Source organism: Python bivittatus, unplaced genomic scaffold (genome assembly GCF_059951505.1).
Source record: "Python bivittatus isolate LINGU-HERP-01145 unplaced genomic scaffold, Pbiv_v1 ctg000560_np1212, whole genome shotgun sequence".
Lineage (NCBI taxonomy): Eukaryota > Metazoa > Chordata > Lepidosauria > Squamata > Pythonidae > Python > Python bivittatus.
This window is the reverse complement of record NW_028277083.1, coordinates 6,566,189-6,591,200: the sequence shown is the minus strand read 5'-3', so window position 1 is coordinate 6,591,200 and position 25,012 is coordinate 6,566,189. Positions and strand designations below refer to the sequence as shown.

General features: G+C 48.3%; 2 protein-coding genes and 1 non-coding gene across 7 annotated transcripts in view; 2 read left to right on the top strand and 1 right to left on the bottom strand.

Annotated features, from left to right (window-relative positions):
* The first annotated feature begins 767 nt into the window (after positions 1 to 767).
* SDR42E2 (short chain dehydrogenase/reductase family 42E, member 2) lies at positions 768 to 12,392 on the top strand. The gene is made up of 12 exons (XM_025164615.2): positions 768 to 1,022; positions 1,964 to 2,059; positions 2,766 to 2,823; positions 3,774 to 3,892; positions 4,195 to 4,270; positions 5,459 to 5,541; positions 6,101 to 6,238; positions 7,386 to 7,451; positions 7,775 to 7,838; positions 8,593 to 8,666; positions 10,281 to 10,487; positions 12,204 to 12,392. Exons 1-12 carry the CDS (start codon positions 768 to 770, stop codon positions 12,390 to 12,392), a joined length of 1,425 nt encoding a protein of 474 aa, XP_025020383.2.
* TRNAL-UAG (transfer RNA leucine (anticodon UAG)) lies at positions 12,344 to 12,425 on the bottom strand. Its single transcript has one exon. It is a non-coding gene; the product is annotated as a tRNA-Leu (tRNA).
* Positions 12,426 to 14,855: 2,430 nt separating this feature from the next.
* The window catches only part of EEF2K (eukaryotic elongation factor 2 kinase), a 33,247-nt gene continuing 23,090 nt past the window's right edge, over positions 14,856 to 25,012 (top strand). Inside the window, exons 1-3 of one of the 5 annotated variants that reach the window (XM_088148083.1) lie at positions 14,856 to 15,015; positions 20,075 to 20,384; positions 22,598 to 22,648. In XM_088148083.1, coding sequence (XP_088004209.1) covers positions 20,139 to 20,384; positions 22,598 to 22,648 — 297 coding nt within the window. In that variant the 5' untranslated portion in view covers positions 14,856 to 15,015; positions 20,075 to 20,138. Of the gene's footprint in view, positions 15,016 to 17,325; positions 17,567 to 20,074; positions 20,385 to 22,597; positions 22,649 to 25,012 lie in introns of those variants that run through there. The other 4 variants (XM_007424965.4, XM_088148084.1, XM_088148085.1 and 1 more) reach the window with 4 other exon arrangements.

Genomic DNA, 25,012 nt, shown 5'->3' with positions numbered 1-25,012 from the left:
CAAGTTCAATATTTTATGCATTTTCCAGCTATATTCTGCATTAATCATCAAGATCAGATTCACAAATTTGATAATTCCCTGAATGCAGAGGTCTTAATCTTATCTTTAAAATTGGCAGGTGGACTAGCTTGACTGTGTTTCCTTTTATGGAATCTGCCACAGGAGAAGTTGGAATTTGCCTACAGTAAGGAGCTCCAAAAGTCATCACTCTGATGTGCCTTTTGATTGATTTAACTCTTCCAAGTTGGGGGAATTGTTTCCCACTCCCTCTTCTTTTTTGGAAACCTACGTGTATAGTTTTGGCTTTTCAAAAGAAGGAGCCACAATATGTTTACTTCTTGTCAGCCTTACTAGATAGACCAGACAGAAAACATGACCAGATGACTGAATTCTACTTTATTGTAAGGCTACATTAACAGAATCTTGCAAGTCTGAAAGTACAAATCTCCCCCCATCTCCTTTACAGCCCAAGAAACTAGGGAGGGTCCCTTCTGAGTCTCTTGCCCCACCCACTAACCAGCTGTGGGCTCAGTTCCCTCTTATCTGACCGTTCCCTAGGTGGTGTCTCTTCGCCCAGCCTCCCAAGGTCATTCCCACATACCATTACACTTCTTGTACCAAGTCTCCGAATTGCCTGGGGATCGTGCGGCCACAGCCTAACTGATGTTGGTGTTTTTGAAGCAGGTGAGGAGAAGGTGACCCTTTGACCCTCTGGATGGAGTTTTGGGGTTCCCGGCCTGAGAGATCCACGAGCTTCCCAGCCTGTAATGGAGAAACCGAATGACCCAAAACCTAGCCGGTTCTATAAATGCACCAAGGAAGACGCCAAACTCGTCGAAAAACTTCCTGAAAGCTGTCAGTCGCCGTTGAAGAAAGTCAGTGACAAGACAGTCATAACTGGAGGCGCCGGTTACTTTGGCTTTACTCTTGGCTGTGCTCTCGCTAAATCAGGAACCAAAGTCATTTTGTACGATGTGAATCTGCCTATCTGGGACATCCCGAAGGGAATCATCCTCATAAAGGTATTTTTCTTTTCTGCGGACATCTTAATTTGCCACCTTTGGAGTCGGGGAGGAAAAAGCCCAACACAAAATATTTTTGCAAAACTTTAGTGTCAGTAGGTTTGGTTTCATATAGGTGGGGTTCACATGACGCACTTTAATGGGATAAGGAATTAACTTGCTTTCTGGGTTTGTACAATGCATTGATCCATCGGCTAACCAGACAGAAACCAATGCAAGATTGAAGCCCATCATGCTGAGCCACTTTTGCCAGTGCAGCCTGTTTTGATTAGTCGAGGGATCCGTGTATTGCATGAATCCAGGAAAGCGGTGGATCCCACTATTAATAAAATGCCAGGGGGTAACATAAAGGTCAAGGGCAGACTAGGGCAGAAATGGACAACGTGGCCCTCACGGGATGCGACAGAACTGCCTTCCCCAAACTTGTGGATTTTCCCTCCCCGAATTCCCTAGCTAGCAGGCCCATTGCTGAGAATTCTGGGAATTGAAGTCCACACATCTGGAGGTGGCCAAGGCTGGAAACCCAGTAGGGAAGATGTTAGATGCTTGTGTCATTTTGAGCTTCCCTAGAAAATAAAAATGAGGGGGAAAAAATTGTAAGGCTGCATTGACAGAATCTTGCAAGTCTGCAAACACGATCCTCCCCCCACCCCCATCTCCTTTACAGCCCAAAAAATTAGGGAGGGCCCCTTTTGAGCCCCTTGCCCCACCCACTGTCCAGCTGTGGGCTCAGCTCCCTCTTATCTGATCATTTCCTGGGCGGTGTTTCTTGGCCCCGTCTCCCAAGGTCTTTCCTGCATACTATTACACGTTCCTCCGGTTTTTGTGAATATCTCTGGAGGTTTTAGCTGAAGTCTGACATGCTGTTTTATGAGTAGGCTGGAAAAGCAACACTTTTCCTCCGAGCTGTCACTCACAGGGGTTTTCTCCCTGCATCACAGTCGGATGTGCGAAACTTCAGCGACTTGTACTCAGCCTGTGAAGGGGTGGATTGTCTATTTCATGCAGCCGCGTACGGGATGACCGGAATAGAGCAAGTGAGTCCGCCGTGATTTTCCTTGTTCAGCCTTGTGGTCTTGCGACTCGTACGGGCTTTCTTGAAGAGGTGGGATGCTTATTCTGGGAAGATGCCAGGTTGGTGAAGGTGGCTGGAGGTAGCCCGTTTGTGGCTTCTCTGCGCGTAAAGATGCTCTTCCCTCGCCTGCTGAATGGAGATATTTAAAGGTCAGTTCTGAGAGGTAGTTTGGTCTAGGGGTTAAACCGCTCGATGAGGTGTGGGGAGACCTGAGTTCTAATCCTGCCCTTGGCTGGGAAGCCAGCTGGGTGACTTGAGGCCAGTCCTTCCCTCTCAGCCCTGGGAGGAAGAAGGCAAGGCCGACCACTTCCAAAAATGTTGCCTACAAAACCGTGGGGACTTGTCCAGGCTGGAGTCAAGACTGACTTGAGGGTCGGTAAATAAATCTGGGCGTTTGACCCAAGGCGTAGAAGAAATGCAACATTTCAGAAGCCTTTCTAGGACCTTCTGGTATAACGATTCAGGAAACACAAAGGGAACAGAGCAGTGTTTCTCAACCTCAGCCCCTTGAAGATGCGTGGACTTCAACTCCCAGAATTCCCCTGGCCAGGGAATTCTGGGAGTTGAAGTCCACGCATCTTCAAGGGGCTGAGGTTGAGAAGCGCTGGAACAGAGCGAGCTCTTTTGTGTGCTGTTGTGCAACTGTGGCTCTCTCTCTTCGTCCTCAGCTGCACAAGAAACACATTCGGTCGGTCAACATCGGAGGGACCGGAATAGTTCTGGAAGGTGCGTAACTGGGTGCTGGTGGGTGGGGGACAAGAGAGAACAGATCTTCATTTTGGCTGGACAAAGTTCAGGATTGAGCTAGAGGGGAGGCCATGCTTCAGCAATTTGAGGCTTATGTTTGGGGACTGGGGAGACCGGTAAATTTTTTTTGCAGCAGGGAAAGACACGTTCAATAGGATTCTGCCGTCACAAGGAGAAGCTGAGCGTGCAATCGTGGTGCTGTTGCCCAATGCTTTCAGCGCACAGACATTTTCTTCAAGCTTTTAACTGGAGAACAAAACCCCACAATCCTCTTGTCATGTCGTCCTATAAAACAGGGGAAGAAAATGGCAGGTTTCCAGTCATGGCTGAATGAGTGCTTCCAGAATCTGTCATTCAGAATCACCGGGTGGGGCCATATCCCATTTTCCAGGCTGGAGGTTATGCTTGCTCTTCTCCCTGGGGCAACAGAGAATAAGTCTTATCTCCTTTCACCGCCCATGTTGACTCTACTCTTACAGCTCTTCTTTGTGTGTCCACAATTTTGCTTGTTCCCCCCAAAAAGCGGCTGCCAATTTCTTCCTCCCCCGTTTGCTGCCACACCCTCAAAGCAAAAGCTCTTTCAGGTGGAACTGAAACTCCGGGTGACACCCTAGAAGCGTCCACGTTCTTGCCAGCAGCGCAAAACTAATTTCCCTTTGCCTTCTTGCCCAATGGTTTTCCACTTCTCAGACCAGCTGACGGTCAAGGGATCTCCTCGTGGTCTCCCATCCCGGTACTATCCAGCTCTGACCTGCTTAACTTTTTGAAATCAGTCTTGCTCAGCAACACCTTGCCCGCTGTGCCTGCCACACCTGGTACCGGTCACTCCTCCAGGCCGCCGTGCGATGCCACCTTTTGCCCTGACGCAACCTTTCGGCCGCGTTGTGTTCTTGCCTCACCAGCCCCGCTCCCTTTCTGTGTCTCCCCAGTCTGCAAGCGGCAGAGCATCCCAAGACTGATCTACACCAGCTCGGTCAATGTGGTCTTTGCTGGACAAACCATCATTGACGGCGACGAAGCCACTGTACCGTATTTTCCTCTAGAGCAGGTACTTGAGCTGAAATAAATTACTTTTTCGCCTTTGGCTGAACTTGGGAGTTGGATTCGAAAGCCCTGGGTGCAGAAGGAGGGGAGTGGCCAGCTGTTTCCTCCCGGTGTGGAAGCTTTTGTACGGGTGTGCAAGGCTTCACTCTCCGATTTCCCGAAGCACTTTGGAGCGTGTGAGGGGGCCAAATGCAGCTCTGAAGCCACTTTTTTGGCCTTGAATCCAAAGCACCGCACGAAAATCATATTTTGTGTATACTTTCTCTCTCTCTCTCTCTCTCTCTCTCTCTCTCTCTCTCTCTCTAGCAAGTTAATGAATATTCCCGGACGAAATCAATTGCAGAACAAATGGTCTTAGCGGCCAACGGATCACGCCTGGCAGGTACTTCTCTGCAAGTTTCCGCGCTTGATTAAAACTCAGGACTAGTTCTGCCCTTCAGGTGATTGTGGGGGATCAGGGCAGATCGAGCGGGGAGGGTGAGATCACTCCAAAAGGGCCCCCTGAATCTTGGTCCCCATATTGGGAAGGGATGGGAGTTTTCTGCTGCACGATCCTGCAAGGAATATGAAAAGATCCTGCGAGGAATATTAAACAGCCATGATTAATGACTATTTATTCATATTAAAAGGCAGCCATCAATAGACACATAGAGATAAATCACGTTTACACACCATTCAAGAGAGACAATAACAAAGCTAAGAAGGGAACAAAAAGACCAGAACATATCCTTTCCAGCAACCTACTCCCAGATAAGCAGGGATTAACACCAGACAACAATCAAGCAGAAAACAATACCCTAATCAAGGAATTACCAACGAGAAAACCCCACCCCACCAACACTGGCAGGGAAAGCTACTGTATGTAAACAGAAACCAAACACCATACTCACGAGCACTGATATTGTTACCTAGTTAGTTAATGAAACATTTGCAAGCAAACCACCAAGCTCAGAGAGCACCAAGGACTCCACAATATTAAAAGATTTTCTTCCAATTTATACATTTACCTGTACCGTTTTCTGTCTAGAATTTCTCCCAAGTCACTCAGAACCACTCCTATTATTTTAATGCTTGCACACCATAAAAGCAAGGATCTCTGCGGGGGGGGGGGTGTCCAAAAGGTCAAGCTGATGGCCGCATCCACACACTCCCCATGGGGGGGTTAGTACAGCTTTTCTAAAAAAGGTTCATTGCGATGGACGAATTCACTTGTAAACCATTGTCAGCCTTGCGAGGTAGTCCAGACAAGAAGCATGCCCAGAGGAACTAATTCTACTTTATTGTAAGGTTACATTAACAGAATCTTGCAAGTCTGAAAGTACATTTCTCCCCCCTCGCCTTTACAGTCTAAGAAACTAGGGAGGGTCCTTTCTGAGACGTTTAACACATCCCCATTCCTTCTGCGGGCTCAGCTGACGCTTATCTGACCATTGCCTAGTCTGCGGCTCTTCCTCCTCTCTCCCAAGGTCATTCCCACACACCATTACAGTCACCTTGGAATTGCATCTGAAGGGGTAGGGTTGTCACTTCATACATCCAGGGGTCCATTCCGGCTTCCTTTGCCCAACAGGAGGAGGGAAACTCCACACGTGTGCAATTCGCCCTCCTGGAATTTATGGACCGGAAGAGCAGCGGCATTTGCCTCGGTTGGCCGTATGTATTTTGATTGGCAGCCCGAAGGAAGCGGGGCAGAGAAGCACCATTGCAGGGAAAGTTTGCCCTGGTGCAAATGATTCGCCAGCTTGAAACGGGGTTTGTTCCTCAGGTAAATGAGGCCTCCAGGGAAGGTGAAGGAGAAAGGCGTGAAAACAGGCATTGCATGTTCATTTCTCAAGCGTTGTGTTTTCGATCAGAAAGAGGGGAAGAGGTTAAACAACCTACTCAGTCTGTCTCTTTGCCGGGCACTAACAACAAAACATGAGTATCTCTACTCCCCCCGGCCAAAATTGAGCTAAAACAGTTTCTTGAACTTGGTAACTTTAAGACATGTGGACTTCAACTCCCACTGGATGGGGAATTCTGGGAGTTGAAGTCCACACGTCTTAAAGTTGCCAGGTTTGAGAAACATTGCTCTAAAATGTTGGGGTGTTCTGTTAAAAAAGGAAAAGTTAAAGGAAGTTGGGACGTCCTCCTTTTCCCACGTCACCTGTTTCTAAGCACTCGTATCCTCTACTTCAATGACGCCCTTGCGATTTTCGTGTTTTGCCAACAGCTCAATATTGAAAGGGGGATTTTTAACACCCGTGTCGGGGATCCAGAGACTCTGATGAACTGGGTCCACGTGGAAAATCTCGTGCAAGCTCACATCCTTGCAGCAAAGGCTCTCACTCCAGAAATGAACTATATTGCGGTGAGTTCTTCGTTCCCCCATTTCCCCGAGGTGTGTGGGCTTCACCCATAACTTATGCTGAACAAATGTCTGCAGGACATTTACACATTGAAGGCATATTTTTCCTTTATTGATTTTTTTTTCCAGTTGGGATTTTAATGCAAAACATTAAAAAAAAAAAGAGGGGGGGGGATCTCCAAAGTACCACTTCGGAGCTGAAAGGCAGCCATATGTTCCTCCAGTTATATGGAATTGCCAGTGCAGAAAACATTTTTAACAGTCATAAGTGGTTAATTATCCTAGTCCGCCCACATGGAGGGAGAACCCCTCCAAGGTAGATACAATGAGATGAATCTACTTCTTCATTCAGGACAGAAAAATATATTGGTTATGTGATGTTCCCAGCAGTGATTCCACTGATTTCCACAGAGGAAAAGCAATGGAGAAAAATAAATACGTAAATAGGATACAGTGAAAAGATTGAGGAAACACTTAGCATTCTGCTCTTGTGCTTCTCGGGGTCTTAAAAAAGCTTTGGTCCCTGTTTAGGATATAGCAGGGGGATCTTTAAACAATTACACCCCCTCCCCTTGCCAAATTGTTTAAGATAAGTTAGAAAATGGCTTATAGTTTTTGCTGCAAATGATCAGGCTCTCGACAGGCAACAGCAAGATTTCTGCAGTCTTCTTTAACAAGATTTGTTGAAAGGGTAAGGAATAAGGTTTCAGAAATTTTCAGTGACTGATTCCTTTCTTTTTTGAGCTCCATGTATGTTACCTTCCATTAGGACAGAAACTTTTTCAGTTTCTTGAGAATACTTGACTATGAACTAGGGAGCAGGCTGTTCTGCTCAAAGGTAACTAAGGAATTTGCAGAATGGTGTTATTTTCCACACCGCTTCTTGAATCTTTCTCGAGCTCCACACCAACCATGAACAAATTGTCTTCTGGTGCTTACACAGAAGCAAGACCTCCACAGTGGTGGCCCCCACCCTTTGAACACACCTCCTTCCCTCCTATCTTTGGAAGACCCCCAAACCATCTTTTAGATGCCCACTCAAGGTCTCCGTCTTTTCACCCAGATGTCCTTATCTGACTACGTCTGCCTGGACATCTTAAGGATTTCAAGGTCACCTTTCTAACGGATCCTTCTGTTGTATCATTCCTAGGGTGGCCAGGTGTACTTTATCAACGACGATGAGAAAGTCAACCTGTTTGAATGGCTGTCTCCCTTGGTGAGTAGAAGAACTGTGGATCACCAGCGCACATCTACAAAGCTTGTTTAATGCCTGCCCTGGATGATGTGGAAACAGTGAAGGCCCTTTTAGTAATTCCTTGAGCATCCTTGACTGGCTGCCCATTTATTGGTCCTTAAGTCACAAGGCAAACAAAATCAACCCAGATGGGGCACAGGAGCGATTGGGAGCTGGTTTGGCTCAGTGGCCCCTTGAGGTGGGTTACAGACCTCCTGTCTTCTTCCTGCCCTGCATTTTGGTTCTGTTGACTACCGGAGTGGCCCACTTGGGCCCTGTCAATCAGTCTCTCACTTTGCTTTCAGTTCGAAGGACTGGGCTCCCATAATCCGTGGATCCGGGTTCCGGTTTTTCTGGTTCATCTATCAGGTAAACTGCCTCCGATGGTTGGCTCGGTGCTGTTTCGAAACACTACGTGATCTCAGTTCCAGCGTGTCCCAAACCACAACCAGTTATGGCTTAGGGAGAGATTATGAGCCTCTTCTCCTCTTCCTTCCTCTGATAGACATCAAGGTTCTTCTTAAATAGGATTTCCAAGGGGTTGTAAAGGAATTTAACCTGGCCTGGCTCTGCTCTCTCCTTGTTTTCTTATCTGTTGACTTGGAAGCATGAGAAAGAAATTCAAAGTCTTGATTTTCTTTAGTGTAAGAGTCCAGGACCATCCATGTCTTTTAGATGTATTTCTTTTTCAAAAATTCCCGTCGACCCTTTATTTTGGTGGTTTCACTTTTCCCATAAAAACGGGACCCCTTAAGGCACAGTCTTTCACGTTCACATGAAAAAAATATGGAAATGGAATGGCCTTTTTAAAATAAATGTACAGATACTGTTTGATTTTAGGTATTTTTATTCGAATATGCGTTTTTGTAAAGTTTTTCTTGGTTTGGCCCTTGAATTTTCCTTTGGAGAGCAAAGTGATCGACGTAAACAATTTACTTTTTTTTATCCTGGTCAACCTCTTTCAGATTTGCCCCTTTGCCAGGCCGGTCCTTTGTTTTTTTCTAAGAAAATACAGTCCCCCTGTGTAAGACAGACACGGGGAGAGACTGATGCCAGCCCGCCTTTCACGCGTTTGCTTTCCGTTGAGCCGGTGACCGCAAGGACTGCCTTTTCTCTTCCACAGCTGTCATCATGGAAAACGTCCACAGTATGTTGCTGCCGATTGTGGAAATCACGCCCCCGATCACCAGAAATGAAGTAATGTGTCCCTGAGCAATGGGGAGGGGGCGAAGGGGCTACTTGGCAAGGAGAATTTGTACCTGCCATCAAGCCGGACCCCAATGGGCCTTCCGAAAGGGAAGAGGACAGTGCCACCCGTGTTAAGGTGTGCCAAGAATATTCAGTGCTTCTGCTTGCCAGTCTTTGCGCTCGGCGTCCCTGGGAGGAAGGGTCCCAAATTGTCCTATCTGCCCATTTTACAGATAGGCAACTGAGCCTAGGGTAAATTCTTGGCTGTCTCCCATGCCTGCACGCAATGCTTTGTAACTGTCGACTCTGGTCTGCGAGATGTTTCTTGGCTCGTTCAATTTATCCGCCGCCCAATTCCTACCCCATTCTGGGCGATGCGACCATTATTTATTTTTATTTATTTATTTATCAAATATTTGTCACCGCCCATCTCGTTGAACCGACTCTGGGCGGTTTACAGCGAAGATAAAAATTCATTCAAATGCCACATAAAACAGTCCTAATGATAAATGAAGAGATTAAATAATAAGAAATTAATCTTGGAACATGCAAAGGTCATGCAGAAAGAGCCCCAGAGCGAACATCGCCTGCTACTTGAACTCCAAGGCCTGAAGGAACAGCCAGGTGTTAAGCCAAGTTTTAAGGCCAGGAGGAAGAGCCAGTTTTAAGGGTGGGACCATACGAATCTCGGGGGAACCTCTGGGGAGGCAGGTGCCGGGGCAGAGGAGACCCACTTCTGGAGTCCCATCAGATGTCACCATCTAATCCAGTGTTTCTCAACCTTGGGCACTTTAAGAGGGGTGGACATCAACTTCCAGAATTCCCCAGCCAGCCATGCTGGCTGGGGAATTCTGGGAGTTGAAGTCCACCCCTCTTAAAGTGCCCAAGTGTGATGGAATGGAATTATGAAGGCCAGGCTCAGGGAGATAAGCATTTTCTTAGCTCACCGCAGGAGCGTGGGAACTACAAGGCGATGAGACTGGCACCTCCCTGAGGAATTCACACTGTTGTGGCTGGCTGACTTGGGAGCTGGGGTTTCAGTCTGGGAAGATTCTTGCTAGAGGTTGTAGCTAATAAACATAGCTGAACTGATTTTGCATTGTCTTTTGGAGTTCCTTGGGCTAGGCCTGACATCAATCTTCCCAGACTGAAACCCCAGCTCCCAAGTCAGCCAGCCACAACAGTGTGAATTCCTCAGGGAGGTGCCAGTCTCATCGCCTTGTAGTTCCCACGCTCCTGCGGTGAGCTAAGAAAATGCTTATCTCCCTGAGCCTGGCCTTCATAATTCCATTCCATCACACCAAGGTTGACAAACACTGGCCTAATTGATGGCACCCAGAGTGTGCCAACTCTGCCCGATCATACAGGACAGGCAGAAGTTACAGAGAGACGGCCCTCCAAATAACATTAAATGTTAAATATTCCCCTGCATTTCTTCCCTTTCGTCCCTGCGCGATACACCAGCCCCGTCGCATCTGTGGAGCAAGACCTGGTTGTCTCCTCTACGTTCCCCTTAGCTCCCACGCGTCCCCACATTTTACTCACTCCCCTTCCTTTTCCATCAATGCTGTTTTGGATAACGACACCCCCAAAACGGGGTCTCTCTCTCTTCCCCATCGGCAGGTGCACAATATGGCTTGTACGCACACGTTCAAAATCGACAAAGCTCGGGCCCACCTTGGCTACGCCCCCCAAAAGTATTCCTTCGCTGACTGTGTGGATCATTTTTTGAAGAAGGGACCCCGGTCGAGGAATTTTTTCCTATGCAAATGCCTTTTTCTGCTGGTCCTGCTCACGGGGCTGATCGTGCTGGCTGTGAAATTCTCCCAAGTGAGAGATTTTCTCCTAGATTCCTGGAGGAAATATTGGTTCCTTCTTGAGACGTGAAGAAGTCCCACTCTCGGATTGCGGGGGACGTGGGCTTTGGAGTGGTCCCCAACTTGCAGGCCAAAGAGGGGGTCCCAAGAGGAAGTGGCAACCCTGGTTCTGAAATGGCAAACAGACGGGGGGAACCGAGGGCAGCATCGGCGTGATAGTGCAAGAACGTCGCACGCTGGCACTTTGCCGGGACAGGAGTCCTCCTCCATGGGGGCTGCAGCTTTTGGTCCACCTGGATGAGAAAGAAAAACGAAAGCCAAAAGAGAGAAACGGGAACCCCCGCCGGGCCCTTTGAGGGCCATGCAGAAGGATCACAACGGGCGTCTCCTACTGCAGGCGAAGCCTCGAAGGGTGATGTGGGAACCACCACCCCCCGGGCGAAGGCTTTGCGTACCCCACGCCTCCAACCGGCTGATGTTTACAGTGACCCTGCCCAGGCGCTGAAAATAAAAGCCCTTGGAAAAAAAGGCCAAAACGGTGTCTTTTGGGGCAAGAACGTGGGCCGGGCAGTTGTCTAGAAGGTCCCCCGAGATGGGATCTGCTCTCTAAAAAGGAAGCATCCGGGGGTCTGCAGGAGGATGCCCACAAGGGGGTGGCCACAACGGTGCCTCAGAAGCTCTGCCCATTTTGTGTGCAGGACATGGTGGCCGCCATTTTGATTTTTTTGACCTCGCCTTGCAGACATCCCTGTGGTGAGTAGGGATCTGCCACCCTTGACTCCCTCCCTCTCTGCAAGCGTCCCCACGACATCGTTGACTGAACGTCTCGAGTTTTCCTGCAACTTTTTCCATCAGGCTCAAAACAATCCATCAGAACTTGCTTTGGGGGGGGGAATGTTGGCAGGGTGTGGTCAAAAGAGTCAAGATGGCGACCACGATGGTGTGATGGAAGCTCCGTGGTGCACCTCAAAGACAGCGGTGCTTCCATCTCACCATTATGGCCACCATCTTGACTTTTTTGACCACACCCTGCCATCGCCCCTGTCTTTGTTCAAACATTTCTGCAGGCATCCCGTTCTCATCTCATTTATTTTTATTCTGGTTCATTTTCCTTTCCTGCCGATTGTTTTTAACATTCAAAGACTGGCAAAATACAGCAAGCAGCATTTTAATGAAACGGGATTACGGTGCTAAATAAATCACTTTTTTAAGAAGGGGAAAAAAAGACCCATTTCCACCCGCTTTAGCAAAATCAGCTGGCCGCTTGGTTAGTTTTCCGCCCTTCCAGCTGCCTGTAAAACTTCCTGGAATAAAGTACCTTCTCTTAAAAAAAAATGACTCTAGTAAAAAAAACAGAGAGAGAAAGGAAATAAAAGAAAGGGAAAAAACCACTTGTTCAAGATGATCAATAAACAAGGCTTAATTTATAACTTAAATAATAACGAATATATCAGTTAGAATGATCAATAAACTAGGGCTAAGTCTATTTGGAATCGTATTTATAGGGATAGCGCGTTCCTAATCTCTTCTTTGCTTGCTTCCCTTCCAGTCGTGCCTTTCTCGTCCCGAGGGTTATTCACCTTGATTCACACGTTCCTGGGGTCTCCCCGGCCTCGCCCCCCATTCCCGCTTCGCCCCTTTGCAGAACAGCGGCTGGGCGCTTCCTTCCTTGCAAACTGCACGGGGGCGACGGCGCCGAGCCTCTTCCCTTCCTTCTGCCCCCGGACAGGCGCCCTCCGCAAGCCCGGGAGCCCGCTGGCATCTTCCTTCGGACGCCTCCTTTGCCCGCCAGCCCGGGTGCTGCGGGGCACGGGCTTGCGGGCGGCGGATCAAAAGGGTGGCGGTGGCACCGGGAGGAAAAGATTCTGCTGGCAGCGGTGGGATTCGAACCCACGCCATCGAAATGACTGGAGCCTAAATCCAGCGCCTTAGACCACTCGGCCACGCTACCACTTGCTCCAAGAGGGACGCTGGATGGCAGATAAAGGCCGTGGGAGCGCCTGCGTTCGCCTCCCTCCCCCTTCGCAAAAAGGGAAAAAATAGTGGCTTTCCCCCACTTTTCTTTTTCATTGTAGCAACATTCGCTTCCGCCTCGGAGGTTCTTTTTTTTCCTCCCCCGTTTCCACCCAGAAATGCTTAGCATAAAACCTTCGGCCCATCCTTTACAGTGTGTCCTTTGCTCTGCAGCTGCAAAGGCCGCGCCCTTCCCAAACGTCCTCGGGAAAGGGCCGGGTCGCTGCAGGGACCCCGCCGCGAAGAGAAGCCAGGCCGGAGCGGCCTCGGAGAGACCCGAAGCAAAGGCCTTCGCTCCGCGCCGGATCGGCAACGTGGTTCCCCCGGCGGGTGCTATTGCACGCGGCGGGCACCAGGCGGCGCTGCGCTCCAGCGTTTCCGCCTCCAGCTTCATCGCTCGTTCAGAAAAAAGTCCCGTGGTTTGTTTCGGGTCTTTAAATCAGGGTTTCTCACGCTCAGCCGCTTGGAGATGCATGCTGGCTGGGGAATTCTGGGAGGTGAAGCCCGCGCATCTTCAGGCGCCGGAGGCTGGGAAACCCTGATTCAAATCATCACCCCCCAAGCCTTCACACACATCCAAGAGACTGAACCAGGACAATGAGAAAACTAGTAAATGGATTCGGACGCACACATGGTACATGTTATCAGTGTAGTTTCTAGCATGTTGGATGAATCCAGGTGACTTTATGATCCCAACCCAGAAAATGGGTTAATTCAGGAGCGGGTTAAACAGCCTGCAGGTGCTGCCCTGTTGCTAGGATAGAGGAAGAAAGGGAAAGTAGGCCACCCAGTGATTTTCTGGGATTAGCGCGGGCAGAATGCTCCATCGCAAGCCTGTAGTTGGGCTTGCTCAACCCAGTAGGGGAACACATGGCTGGTTAATCTGTAACACAACCTCTATCCTAATTTAACCGTCGCTTTTGAACTTTCCCTATTAGCCGACCTTGATAAGAGTCTGTTCGACAAACATTTAGGGTGTATTTGCCCAACAGGCTAACTCTGGTTTAACAGAGCTGTGGTTTCCTGGAAAAAACAATTGCCACAATTCACTTCTAACCAGGACTATCCCACTCAGAACTTACTCCCAGGTTACCGCTGGATTGCAAAGCTCCATAAAATGAATATTCAGATTTTGATTGTATTTTTGAAGCTAACATCGAGCTAACTGGGGATGTCCATGTCTTAAAATTAACCTCTTAAATATAGTTAATCAAGACAGATAAGCCTATTTATCTTTGAGATGCGTAACTAGATTATCTTGAGGGCCTTCAGCTTTTTGTGCTTCAAAATTTACCACTCCAACATTGTTTCATCCCTTCTACCTTGACCCAGGTTGCTTTTACACTGTCAACGCCTTCCACACCCCCATTTTCACCCCCATTTCTGTACTGCAGAACCTCCCTTGGGGGTTGGATTGGATGACCTTTAGGGGACCCTTCGAATCAGTCCTTGGGAACGGGACAGGCTTGGCAACCGTTGGGCCGGGCCCCCATGAACTGGATCGACCTGGCCTTGCTCCCCAAACCCCGTTTCCTGGGTTCCCACGAACCCTCTGCACGGGGTGGCTTTGCACCGCCACGGGCCACACGGGCCGCTCCCCGTAACCGGGTTTGTTCACCTTGGTTAGCATTTGGAGGGGGGGCATTGAGCTGGCTGCAGGAACGATTGGCCGCTCTGGAAATGGAGTTGCACTACGGGGACCCTATTTTCTCGGAGGGCCAGCCTGAACAAGGGGCAAAGGCAAAAGGTTCATCAGGATAAAACATTTTAATGCTTTCTGTTGACCACTTTGCTTGCAAAGGGAAACCCAGGAGCCAAACCAAGAAAATCTTTGCAAAAAGGCATATTCGAATTAAAAACGTCCAAAATCAAGCAGTATATAGACCGGTGCGTCTCAACCTTGACAGCTTGAAGACCTGTGGACTTCAACTCCCAGAATTCCCCAGCCAGCCAAGGCTGGCTGGGGAATTCTGGGAGTTGAAGTCCACAGGTCTTCAAGCTGCCAAGGTTGAGAAACACTGATATATACACTGATTTAAAAAAAGGAATTTTATTATTATTATTTTTTGAATTTCCGTATTTCCATATTTTTCACAGGAATGTGAAAGCCTGGCCATGAAGGTGCGGGAAAAGTGAAAGGACCCAACTACAGCACCAAAGGGAGGCTTTGAAAAATAAACCAGCTTCCGGGAATAAAAGACTCCGGCTTGATAACGCGGGGCGGAGGGTCCCCGGACGTTCCTCCAGCCGGCGGGCCACGCGCGTCGTGGGAACGCGCCCGGGGGGGCTCCAAGCGTGGCACGCGGGGGCGTGGAGGCGGCGCCCGGGCTGGCTTTTGCACGCAGCCCCGCCTCGGGGCCGCCCCGCCGCGTCGCGCGAGCAGCCTGGCGGGGCGCGCGGGCGCGGCGGTTCCCGGGGAAGGCGCGGCGCGCGGCGCTCGCCGCTTCTTTGCAAGCCGCCGCCGCCGCCGCTCGCTCGCTCTCGCTCGCTCGCTGCGAGGGCTTTGCAACCCGGCGCTGCGTGCCAAGGTAGGCCCGGTGCGTGCACGCTTTCTGCAAGGCGGGGGGGCTCGGGGGGCGTCCCCACGACCCGGGTTGCACGGGGCTGGTTCCCCAGCCACCTGGGCGGGCGGCTTCCCCAGCTCGCGCAGGAAGGGGAGCGGGGGTCGTGGGAACGCGGGCCTCGTTGGCCCCCCTCCCGCCTGCCTGGCAGCCCCCGGACCGGGAGGGGCGGAAAGCGGGCGGCCCCCCTCCCGTGTGGCTGATCTGAATTCGAGAGGTTTCTCCGCGGCGGCTGCGCGGCCGTCCGTCGGCCCGGCTCAGACTTCAGGACTTTTTGCTGGGGGCGGAATGGCTTTGTCCCCCCCCTAACTTTGCTGGGGGAGTCTTTTGCTCGGCCTGCTGGAGCCCCCGGGTGAAACGCTTGCTTTGGGGAGCGGGGGGATTGCAGCCTAAAAAAGGGGACCCCCCCCCACAAATGCAAGAAAAGGAGGAAAGAGAGACCGCGTGGATTCCGAGCAGCTTTTGGTGAAGCAGCCTCTGGTTCGCCGGGCTTCAGCTGGGAAGCACTATCGCTCCCATCATCCCCAGCCTGCATCAGGGGGCTGATTGAAGCGTGGGAACCCCAAACATCGGGGAGGGCTTGGCTTGGGGTTGGGGCTTCCCCAAGTCTGTCGTTGGAGCTTTAATGCCTTTGCAGTCTCTTTCTTTCCTGCCTTGGGGAGAAAACCTGGGGAATTTGCTTCAAATCTGCTGGGGGAGCATGGCGGGCGGGGCGCTTTTCTCCTACATGACCTCATTTGGTCTTTTAGGTAGATCCAAACTCAGTTTATCGAAAGGGAAAGTTCTTGACGTGGATAAGTATAGATCTACGGCCTGTGGCCAGCTAAGAGGGTTGGGAAGGGCTTGTTTAAATCCTTTGAAAGGAAGCCGGTGCCAGTGACTGCCAAAAAGACCCCCCCCCCCGTTGGTCCGTTTCAGGAATTGTAATCCAAGTCGTCCCCAATGCTGGAGAAAGCTGGTCAGATTCTGGCCAGTTTCTCTGTTCGTTCCCCCTCTGTGCAGCTAGGCTTGCTTACTTGAGCTGCCTAGCCAGCAGGGCATCTCCGTATGTGTGGTTAGCCGTGGCAGTGGTGTTCTGGGGAGAGGAGGAAGAGGAGGGAGCAGAACTGTGTTGTCTGTGGAGTCCTTCTCAGCCACATGGCCCTTGTGTCCAAACAGCTGTGATGCCATCAACCCTTGATTATTTATTTAAAGGTTTATATGGCCGCCCCGCTGCCAGAAATGCAGCTTCCGGCGACGTACAACCATAAAAACAAATATTAATATCTCACAGTAGTCTTGGGATGCTTGAGAATTTCTTGCAAGTTTCTCTTCGTTGCTATCATAGCCTCCCGGTCTGCTGCTCCAGACAGATCTTTATCTTCATTGAACAACAGATAAGATGCCAGTTCTTTGGTCTGTGCTGAGTGTGCATTTACTGCATTTCTCTCTCTCTCAGTGCTAAAAGCAGAATAACCACAGGGTAGACAGTTTGCGTTGCGTAGGAACACGCCAGCGTGTTAGCTGCTGACGGGTGTTTTGCAGATGCCCCAAGGATGCCCTCCATGAAATTGAGACTCAGCCTCTCCTGGCTGGCTGGGGATGATGGCAGAGGTTGCAGGGCAACCTGTTTGCCCAGTTGAAACAACTTATTTTTTTCTCTGGAAAGGTTGCAGGCAAGGAGTCCCAGTTAGGCCCACCTTGAACTGTCTGGGCTGAGCCCCGCATTAAATTAAAAATTGAATTCAAGCTTTTTGTAAGCGGGGACCCCCAATTGTGCAGCGGTGCCTGAAGAGGGTGGTTACCCCTGTGATGCTGCTGGTTGTTTAAGGACCCTGAATGAAGTTGGGCTTTTTTTTAGAAAATCCAGAGGTTTAACTTAACTTCTTAACTGCCCAATTTAAACCATTCTTGGAGAGATGCTCCCCCCGCGCATTGATGCTCAGGGAGTGGCGTTCTTCTGAACTTCATCAAACCTGACCCTGGCGTAAATGTGCCTCAAAGTAGGCTGGAAAACATTTGCAGGAAAGATTTTTTTTTTTCCAAAGTGTAGGGCTGGGTTCTTAACAAGCAGAAAGAAGGTGGATCTCATATCCGGGTGTACTTGATGAATAGTTCTTTATTTTATATATCTTTGGATCAGCTCATGTGTTTCTTTGTCATGGCGTCGATTGGGGCACAGTGAAAAATTTGGGGAAGGGTGGAGCGAAGTCAGCCGTGTGCAACCAACCGCCTGTGTGGCTCTGGGCGTGAAATGTTATGTAAACCGCCCCCCCACCCCACCCTGCACTGGAAGGCCTGTGTGTGCATGTGTAACAGTGCATCCATAGTGCAGCAAAAATAGCATTCGGCTCGGCTTCGTTGACGTGTCGTGCCCGGTCGGTTTATAGCTTCACAAGGACTGGAAGGAAGCACAAGATAGAAAGGAAGGTTTATTTCCTTTAAGTTCCAGCCTGCATAAGAACATCTGTTTCATGAGCTCCTTGGACATGGATGGTTTGATATTGAAGATAGTTTTGCACCGAAGATAGGATTTGGGGTACAGTCCTTTTCTTTTCTCCTTCCTTCTTCCTGTTTAATATAATTAATTCCTCTAAAACGATAACTTGATTCCTGTAAAAATTCCTCTGTTTAATTCCTCTAACATAACATTTCGACACAATCCAAGACCAGGAACGTTTTAAAGAGGGCAAAAATAAAGCCCGTGGTAAAAGAGGTAAATAATTTATGGCTAATTTCAGTGCTGAGTGAATTTATTTGGTTGGCTCTAGCCTGTATGGGAGGCGAGATAAAATTATGAGGCTGTTAAAATGGCCTCTTGCATCAGACAGAGGAGCAACGCATGAGGTCAGGCTGTTCAATTCACTCCTTTAGTAAATAAACCAAGTATATTTGTCATTTCCTCTTTGATTAAGGGACAGTGTGATCTTTTGGTGAACCATCTCCCTGGGATCGGTTTCTGGCTTCTGCCTGAGATTTTTGGGGTACCAGTTGATATCGATGTGAGATCTCTCCAAAACAATCTTTTGAAGCCACCAAAACATTTTGTCTGAGATGAGATGCAGTTTCTCAGTTTTCTTCTGAAACGGCTTCTGGTTTTCTACCTCATTCTCAGAGGGCTTGACAACTTCTTCTGAAGTTCTCTGGGTGGTATTTTCCAGCTTTCTTGTGGGAGGAGGAAGACAGCTGATCGTTGTGATTTTTTTCTTCTTCTGTGTTTCCATCACTCCCTGGCCTCAATACCTGAAAAAAACTCCAAGGGTTTCCCTACACACATACACACCCATACATTGAGCCGAGGAAATTACAGACTGCTGGGAAAATAGTGGTAGAAGGAAAAGTAGACCACTGAGCGATCCCCATGTCCAGAAACAGCCTCATGTCTTCTCCTTTGCAAGAAAGGTCCGCTCCTTGCCGAGGAGCGCTTCAAAGCAACTTCTCTTCTATGAGGTAGAAGTGATTTAAAATAAGATAGATAAGGATTTCTCTGCACAACCCCGTGCCTGGTAGGAAGGGCCATGCATGGCCAATGAATTTATTAAGGGCTCTTTGTCTGTCTCTTGGCACCATGAGTTGCAGCTCATAGTGATCTCAGGTGGCTGGCAGCCAATTGTTGATTTGAAAAATCTGTTCGCTTGGCACCAGAGCATGGATCTCCTTAAGCAGGAAGGGAACAGCACGTTCTCCCAGAAGCAACATCTCCCTGTCCAACGTCTGCTGATCCTGGAGATAAGACTTGGAACATCTGGAGGAACTTTTGGTGTGTTTGCAGTTCTGATCAGCAGGCAACCTTCAAGATGAACGCACAATCCCAGTTTGGGGCGTCTGAATTGGCAGGGAGGTGTGGCGATTCGAGGCCGGGATGTGTCCCGATTCACTGCAAGCCCCCTTTCCAGTTTTCTTCCTGTAGGATTAGCACGCTGCGATCACCCACTTTGCTCAGTCGCGTTGTCGGAGATGCTCTGAAATGGCTTTAGCCAGCATGGGTTTGCAGCGTCCCACGGTGGTTATTTTCTGGAAAGACGCTAGTACCGTGTTTCTCCACCACGGGAACTTTAAGACGTGTGGACTTCAGCTCCCAGAATTCCTGGCTGGGGTGTGCATTTTTGCACATGTGCCTGTGCATAGATAAGCAGGATGCGTGTATGCATTGGTGTGGAAAAGAAATGAAAACAGGATAATTCATTTGTGCCATTCCTGGTGGGGAGTGGTTCCTGTTCTGGTTTGTAAAACAATATAAGCATTGGAACATTTTCATCTGATGCGCCAAGGCTGGCTGGCTGGCTGGCTGGCTGGCTAACGGCGCCGATCCTGTGGCTGTCTTCCTTCTCTCGCCATCGTGGGAGTCACAGAGGTGGAGATGGCAAGCCACGCGACTTGCGGCCACCTTCAAGGCGCACCGTAACTTTCCACATGGGGGCCACGCTTTTACGTCCTTGGGCTGGAGCGTGGGTCGTGCTGCTTTGGATGGCAAGAAACATGCACCATTCTGCTTTTCGGCAGGAGGGTTCAACGAGGAAGAGGCTTCCAGGCCAACCTTCAAAGTCCACATATTTTTCTAAGATGTTTGCTAAATGTTTGTTTTTGCTGGTAGACGTGTGGCTTAATTTTTAATGCCGTGAAAGAAACAGACGTTCTTAAAATCCAGGCCTACGTTGGATGATAGATCCTTCTGTTTGAAGGAGGACAAAAATGTGCCTTAAGATGCTTGAGAAAAATCTGCTCATCCTTTTTAGAGTCTTCTTGTTTAAATAGCCTTGAGAGGCCCAAAGACTTGATTATCATGGATGATTTCCCTGCTGTTAGTAATGAAGACATTAACTTGGTTAGCCCATGGCGCTAAACCAGGATAGCCTTTGTTTTGGGGTTGGGCTTGTGTAGTATTGCACGGAACCCTTGGTCCATCTGTCTCAGCGTTGTTAGAACTGACAGGGTTCACCTCTTGTGCTAAACCATGGTTCATAGCTTTGCTCTGCAATCCTAGCCAGTTCTGGTTTCTGCCCCTACAATCCTGGTCGTTCATTTTTCTCTCGGTTTTCTTCCCCAGTTTCTTCCGTCTGTAATACTGGCTCCCCCAGCGGCCCACCGAGTGAGGCTCGTTGGCGCCCAATATGGCAGGCGAAGACCTCATCTTTCACATGGAGTATCTTGACAATGCCAGGCTGACCAAACCAGGTTGTGGGAACTGCCACGATGCTGACAGCGACGAGGAGGAGAATTACTATATCTGCCCGATCACCGACGACCCTGTTTTGAGCAAGGCAGCCGGGGATAAAGTTCATAACTATTATAGCAACTTGGTAAAAAATGAACAATATTCCTCCAGCTCTTCTCCGCAGAATTCCTTCCATTTTAGGGTAAGTTTTAGCCTTTTGGTGAACGTTTCTTTCTTCGGCTGGCATGACGAGCTTTCTTGTCTGCTTTGGCTGCTTGTAACTAACTCTGCCAATAAATATTATAATTTTGGAGTTTGTTTGTTTGCTTGTTGGCTTTGGTGGAGTTCTTCCCCTTTTGCTTAATGTCAGTTATCATTACAGGTAATTGATTTCACGAACCTGCCCTCTTCCTGCGTTTTGGATAAGCGGGCTGGCCCATTCTGCATTTTGCATCGTTTATTCTTTGGCCAGCATGCACAGTGGTTACGCTACAAAGGTTGAAGGAGATGTATAGAAGAAGGGGTCCACGTAGGGCAGGGTTCCTCAACCTCAGCAACTTTAAGATGGGTGGACTTCAACTCCCAGAATTCCCCAGCCAGCATGGCTGGCTGGGGAATTCTGGGGATTGAAGTCCACCCATCTTAAAGTTGCTGAGGTTGAGGAACCCTGATGTAGGGGAACTCCTGAGCAACATTTTCCCCAGCCTAAATCTCCCTTAACCACTGACGTCTTGGCTAGACCACTTTCCACTAGTTTCACGACAATGTCAACCATGGTTTACCGTTTGTAATGAGGGGGTTTGCCCCCATGCCAAAATCAAACCATGTTTCAGCTGAGCATCTTTGGGACCTCAGCAGAGAGGGCACCCTCGCCCAGAAAAGTCCATTGTACGTATGCGCAAAACCTGTGCTTCCGGGAACGGAATGTTCTAGAATGCTCCCATTGTCCTCGGGACCCATCATGGCTGCCCGGAGAACGTTCTAGAATGCCCCTGAATGTTCTGTTCCCAGAATGGTGGGTTTGGCCCAGCCCCGATCACCTGAGATCTCCTAATTTCTACCCTCATTGCTCTTAAATTGGGCTCAACTGGAGCAGATTTGGCCTCCACTCTCCCTGTGTCAACATGACAGTCTTAACTATTGTAATTACTGTGCAAGAATTAGATTAGATAGCTAGATTATGTAGCTAATCTCCACTTTACCTCTTATCTTTTTTGTTATTATTGTAATTAACGACTGTATATTAGTCCCAGTAAGCTTTCCCTGTAGTATTTGGATATATTTTTATATATATTTTATATATATATTTGGATATATTAGAGCAATGTTTCTCAACCTTGGCGACTTTAAGCTGTATGGACTTCAACTCCCAGAATTCCCCAGCCAGCATGGCTGGCTGGGGAATTCTGGGAGTTGAAGTCCATGCAGCTTAAAGTCGCCAAGGTTGAGAAACACTGTATTAGAGTAATTTTTTTTCTTCCTAGCGTTTTTCCTGCAGGTGCGAGGTCCTTTTATTTTTTTCCTGGATCAACCGAATGTTGATCAATTGATTGCAACAGGAATTGACCGACCGGCTTGTTGCCCAAGCCTGACATTGGGGGCTAAGAGAGAGCGACTGGCCCAAAGTCACCCAGCCGGCTTTCGTGCCTCAGGCGGGACTGGAACTCGCTGTCTCCTGCTTTCTAGCCTAGATCCTTCACCACTAGATCAAACTGACTCTCTTATTAGAGTAAGATGGATAACGTGACTATTTCTTTTCCTGGCATATATTAGCATAATATATGCCAGGAAAAAATAGCGAGGTTATCCATCTCTCCTTTCATGGCTGCAAGGTACCCATAGTTTCTCCTGAATTTTTTTTTATTTTTAATGCTGTCTTGATGTCATTTTTGGAAAAACATGCTTTCAGTAAGCATAATCGGATGGAAGAGACCATAACTGTACATACCTAGAAAAAAAAAGCAAGCATCTTTTTTTAAAAAATCCTTTGCAGATGGTATAATTAGAAATCTTTTGCAAATGAAACTGCTTGCTGAATTGTACAGGTGGCCTGGCCACAGATTGCACGCCCAAGTACAGTTTCTGCAAGTTTACTAATGTTTGCCTGGACAGTGGTAAAGAACGCAGGATCCACGGATGCTGCTGAATTTTTTTGGTTTCGGAGCCCTTTGCATTGCGCCCTTTGTGGAATAGTCAGTATTTCGTACAGTATTTATAGCAAAATCTGGTTGTGTAGATACCGTGAAGTAAAGGGGTCTGTGCTGAAGATAGCACTGTTGAATCTGGAAGAAAAGGGAGGGTGGGGGGGGGGTTGAAGCCTTGTGGCAAGGGGACTTTTGTGCAGGTGAAATGACCATTTTGGTTTGTCTGTTTTGCTCTGGCGTTCAGTAATTGTTTCTTGTCTGTGTCCTTCAGAATGGGACTCAGCACCCCTCTAAGCACAGCGCCCCGACTGACCACGGACGGGTAGGTCAACCGCGAACCCCCTCCTGTTCTCGAACAGACCCTCGTAAATGCCTGTTTTGCATTTCGCGTTGTCTTCATTTCATCCCCTCCACACAGCCCAGTCGGAGTCGGCAATTTAAGCACAAGCCCGCCAGGTCTCCTCGGAAGTAAGGGCCCAGTGAGTTCAAGGGGGTTGATGCCCAGGTAAACACGTGTCACTGGCAGCTGCAGGGTGTATGCTTTCCTTTTTTTAGAGTGATATTGATTGATTGATATAGCCGCCCACTTTTCATGACTCTCGGCAGCTTACAATAAAATAAATAAAAGAGACAAAATACACAGTATAAAAACAAATGAAAATAAAAATGCATATCTTGCCTGTTGGGAGCTCAAGGTGGCATAGATAGCCCTTCTTCCTCTTATTTTTCCCCAGGGCAACAACCCTGTGAGGTAGGTTGAGTTGGAAGAGCATGATGGCCCCAAATCAGCCAGTGGGCTTCCATGACTGAGACCCGCATCTCCCCACTCCAGCACCTGCTATGTTGAGAAATTGCACCCAAGCGGGTTTTCCCCAACGGGAGATCCTATGCATAAGAGTTATATCTGAAATAAAATCAGAAGAAGATTTCACACTGATTTAAAAAAGCTACAGAAATGTAAAAGTAGTAAAAGAAAGAAAATATAAAAGGGTAAAAGAAGAAGTGAAAGGGAAGAGAAAGGAAAGAAAAAGAAAGCTATCTAAAGAAGTGATGTCCAATCTTCCTTGCAGAACTTACAAGCATGACCGTTACCATCTCCACCCTCCCAAATTACAGAGCATGGTTCCCTTCTCGCCAGAGACAAACCTAATTTTTAAGCAATAAATCCCCAAATCCCCAGTTCATTTTGGCCCATTTTCAGCAAAAAGTTCATAAAGGGTTTCTGGTCTTCTATAAAAGTAATTGTGGTTCCCTCCTTAATCCAAGAAACCAGTTGAGCCATTTCTGCAAATTCAGCCATCTTCACAATCCATTCCTCCATTCTGGATATTTCTGTATTCTTCCACTTTTATGCACGCATAAGCGTTCTATTGACAGGTCCGCCTCGTGCTAACCCTGGCTGATCGTACCTAATTTGGTTTTGATTTCTTTTTTTTTTTTTAATTTTCAAGGACAGTGAATCTTCAAAACACCTCCAGCTTGGTTAACTGACGTGCTGCTTAAGTGCCCTGTCTCTCTCTTTTTCATACTGATGGGTGGGGGGGAAAATTCCCAAGTCCAGTGGTCTGTTTGTAGGGAGCTATTTTTCCAGTGATGATTCACATCTTGCAAAGGAGTGAAATTCATGGAAGGCCCTCTCCGTAGAATAGAAACACTGCATGGAAGGGGGGAGCTCTCCAAAGATCAATTTTTATTGGTATTGATTTATTTAAGCCATTTATACAGGCCCCCCTCTCACTACTGTGACTCTGAGTGGGTAGATAAATGTTTAAAGAGGCAGATGGATGGATATGATCAGAGCAGTGTTTCTCAACCTTGGCAACTTTAAGATCTGTGGACTTCAACTCCCAGAATTCCCCAGCCAGCCATGCTGGCTGGGGAATTCTGGGAGTTGAAGTCCACAGATCTTAAAGTTGCCAAGGTTGAGAAATCCTATCAGGCGTATTTCCTTAAATGAAACTGAGGTTGAAATGAAAGGAGAGCTCCTTCCTTCCTTCCTTCCTTCCTTCCTTCCTTCCTTCCTTCCTTCCTTCCTTCCTTCCTTCCTTCCTTCCTTCCTTCCTTCCTTCCTTCCTTCCTTCCTTCCTTCCTTTTCTGATTTCTTCGGCCCCTACCAGCTCGCTTTTCAAGGCCCCGGTGTGGCTCTTGAGCCAAAACGGAATTGCGCTCCTCTAAAATAGAATGTGACCATCTCTTTTGAGGAGAATCACCTCAAATAAAAGTCATGTTGCATTTAATCGTACTTCGATGACCAGCCCAGCCTTTCATGATGGCTTGGAAAAACTCTTCATCTAGAGTTGCAACGCTTACATCTCTTTTGTACTAACCAAATTCTTGCAGCTTTGCGAGTTTGGGGGCGTTCATGTTTTCAAAAGCTCTTGCTTCTTCTGCAATGCTTGTGGGATTTTGGTGTTGTTTCGTTCGTGCATTAAAAGCCTGTTCCAGTTTCACTGTATATTTGTTTTTAAAAAAAGACCAAGAGTGCTGAACTAAATAGTCCTGTGGTCAACAGACAAGGCATTTTGCTGGAAAAGAACCAGAGGCAACAAAAACATTTTTTTCTTTGGCAAGAAAAGATGTTTGCATGTGATTTAATGCGCCGAGTGACTCATCTCACGTTTGTCTTTTGGCTTCTGTGCATTTTTTGGACAGCGGGGCTGCCAAACAGGAGTCGGGGTCCGACTTC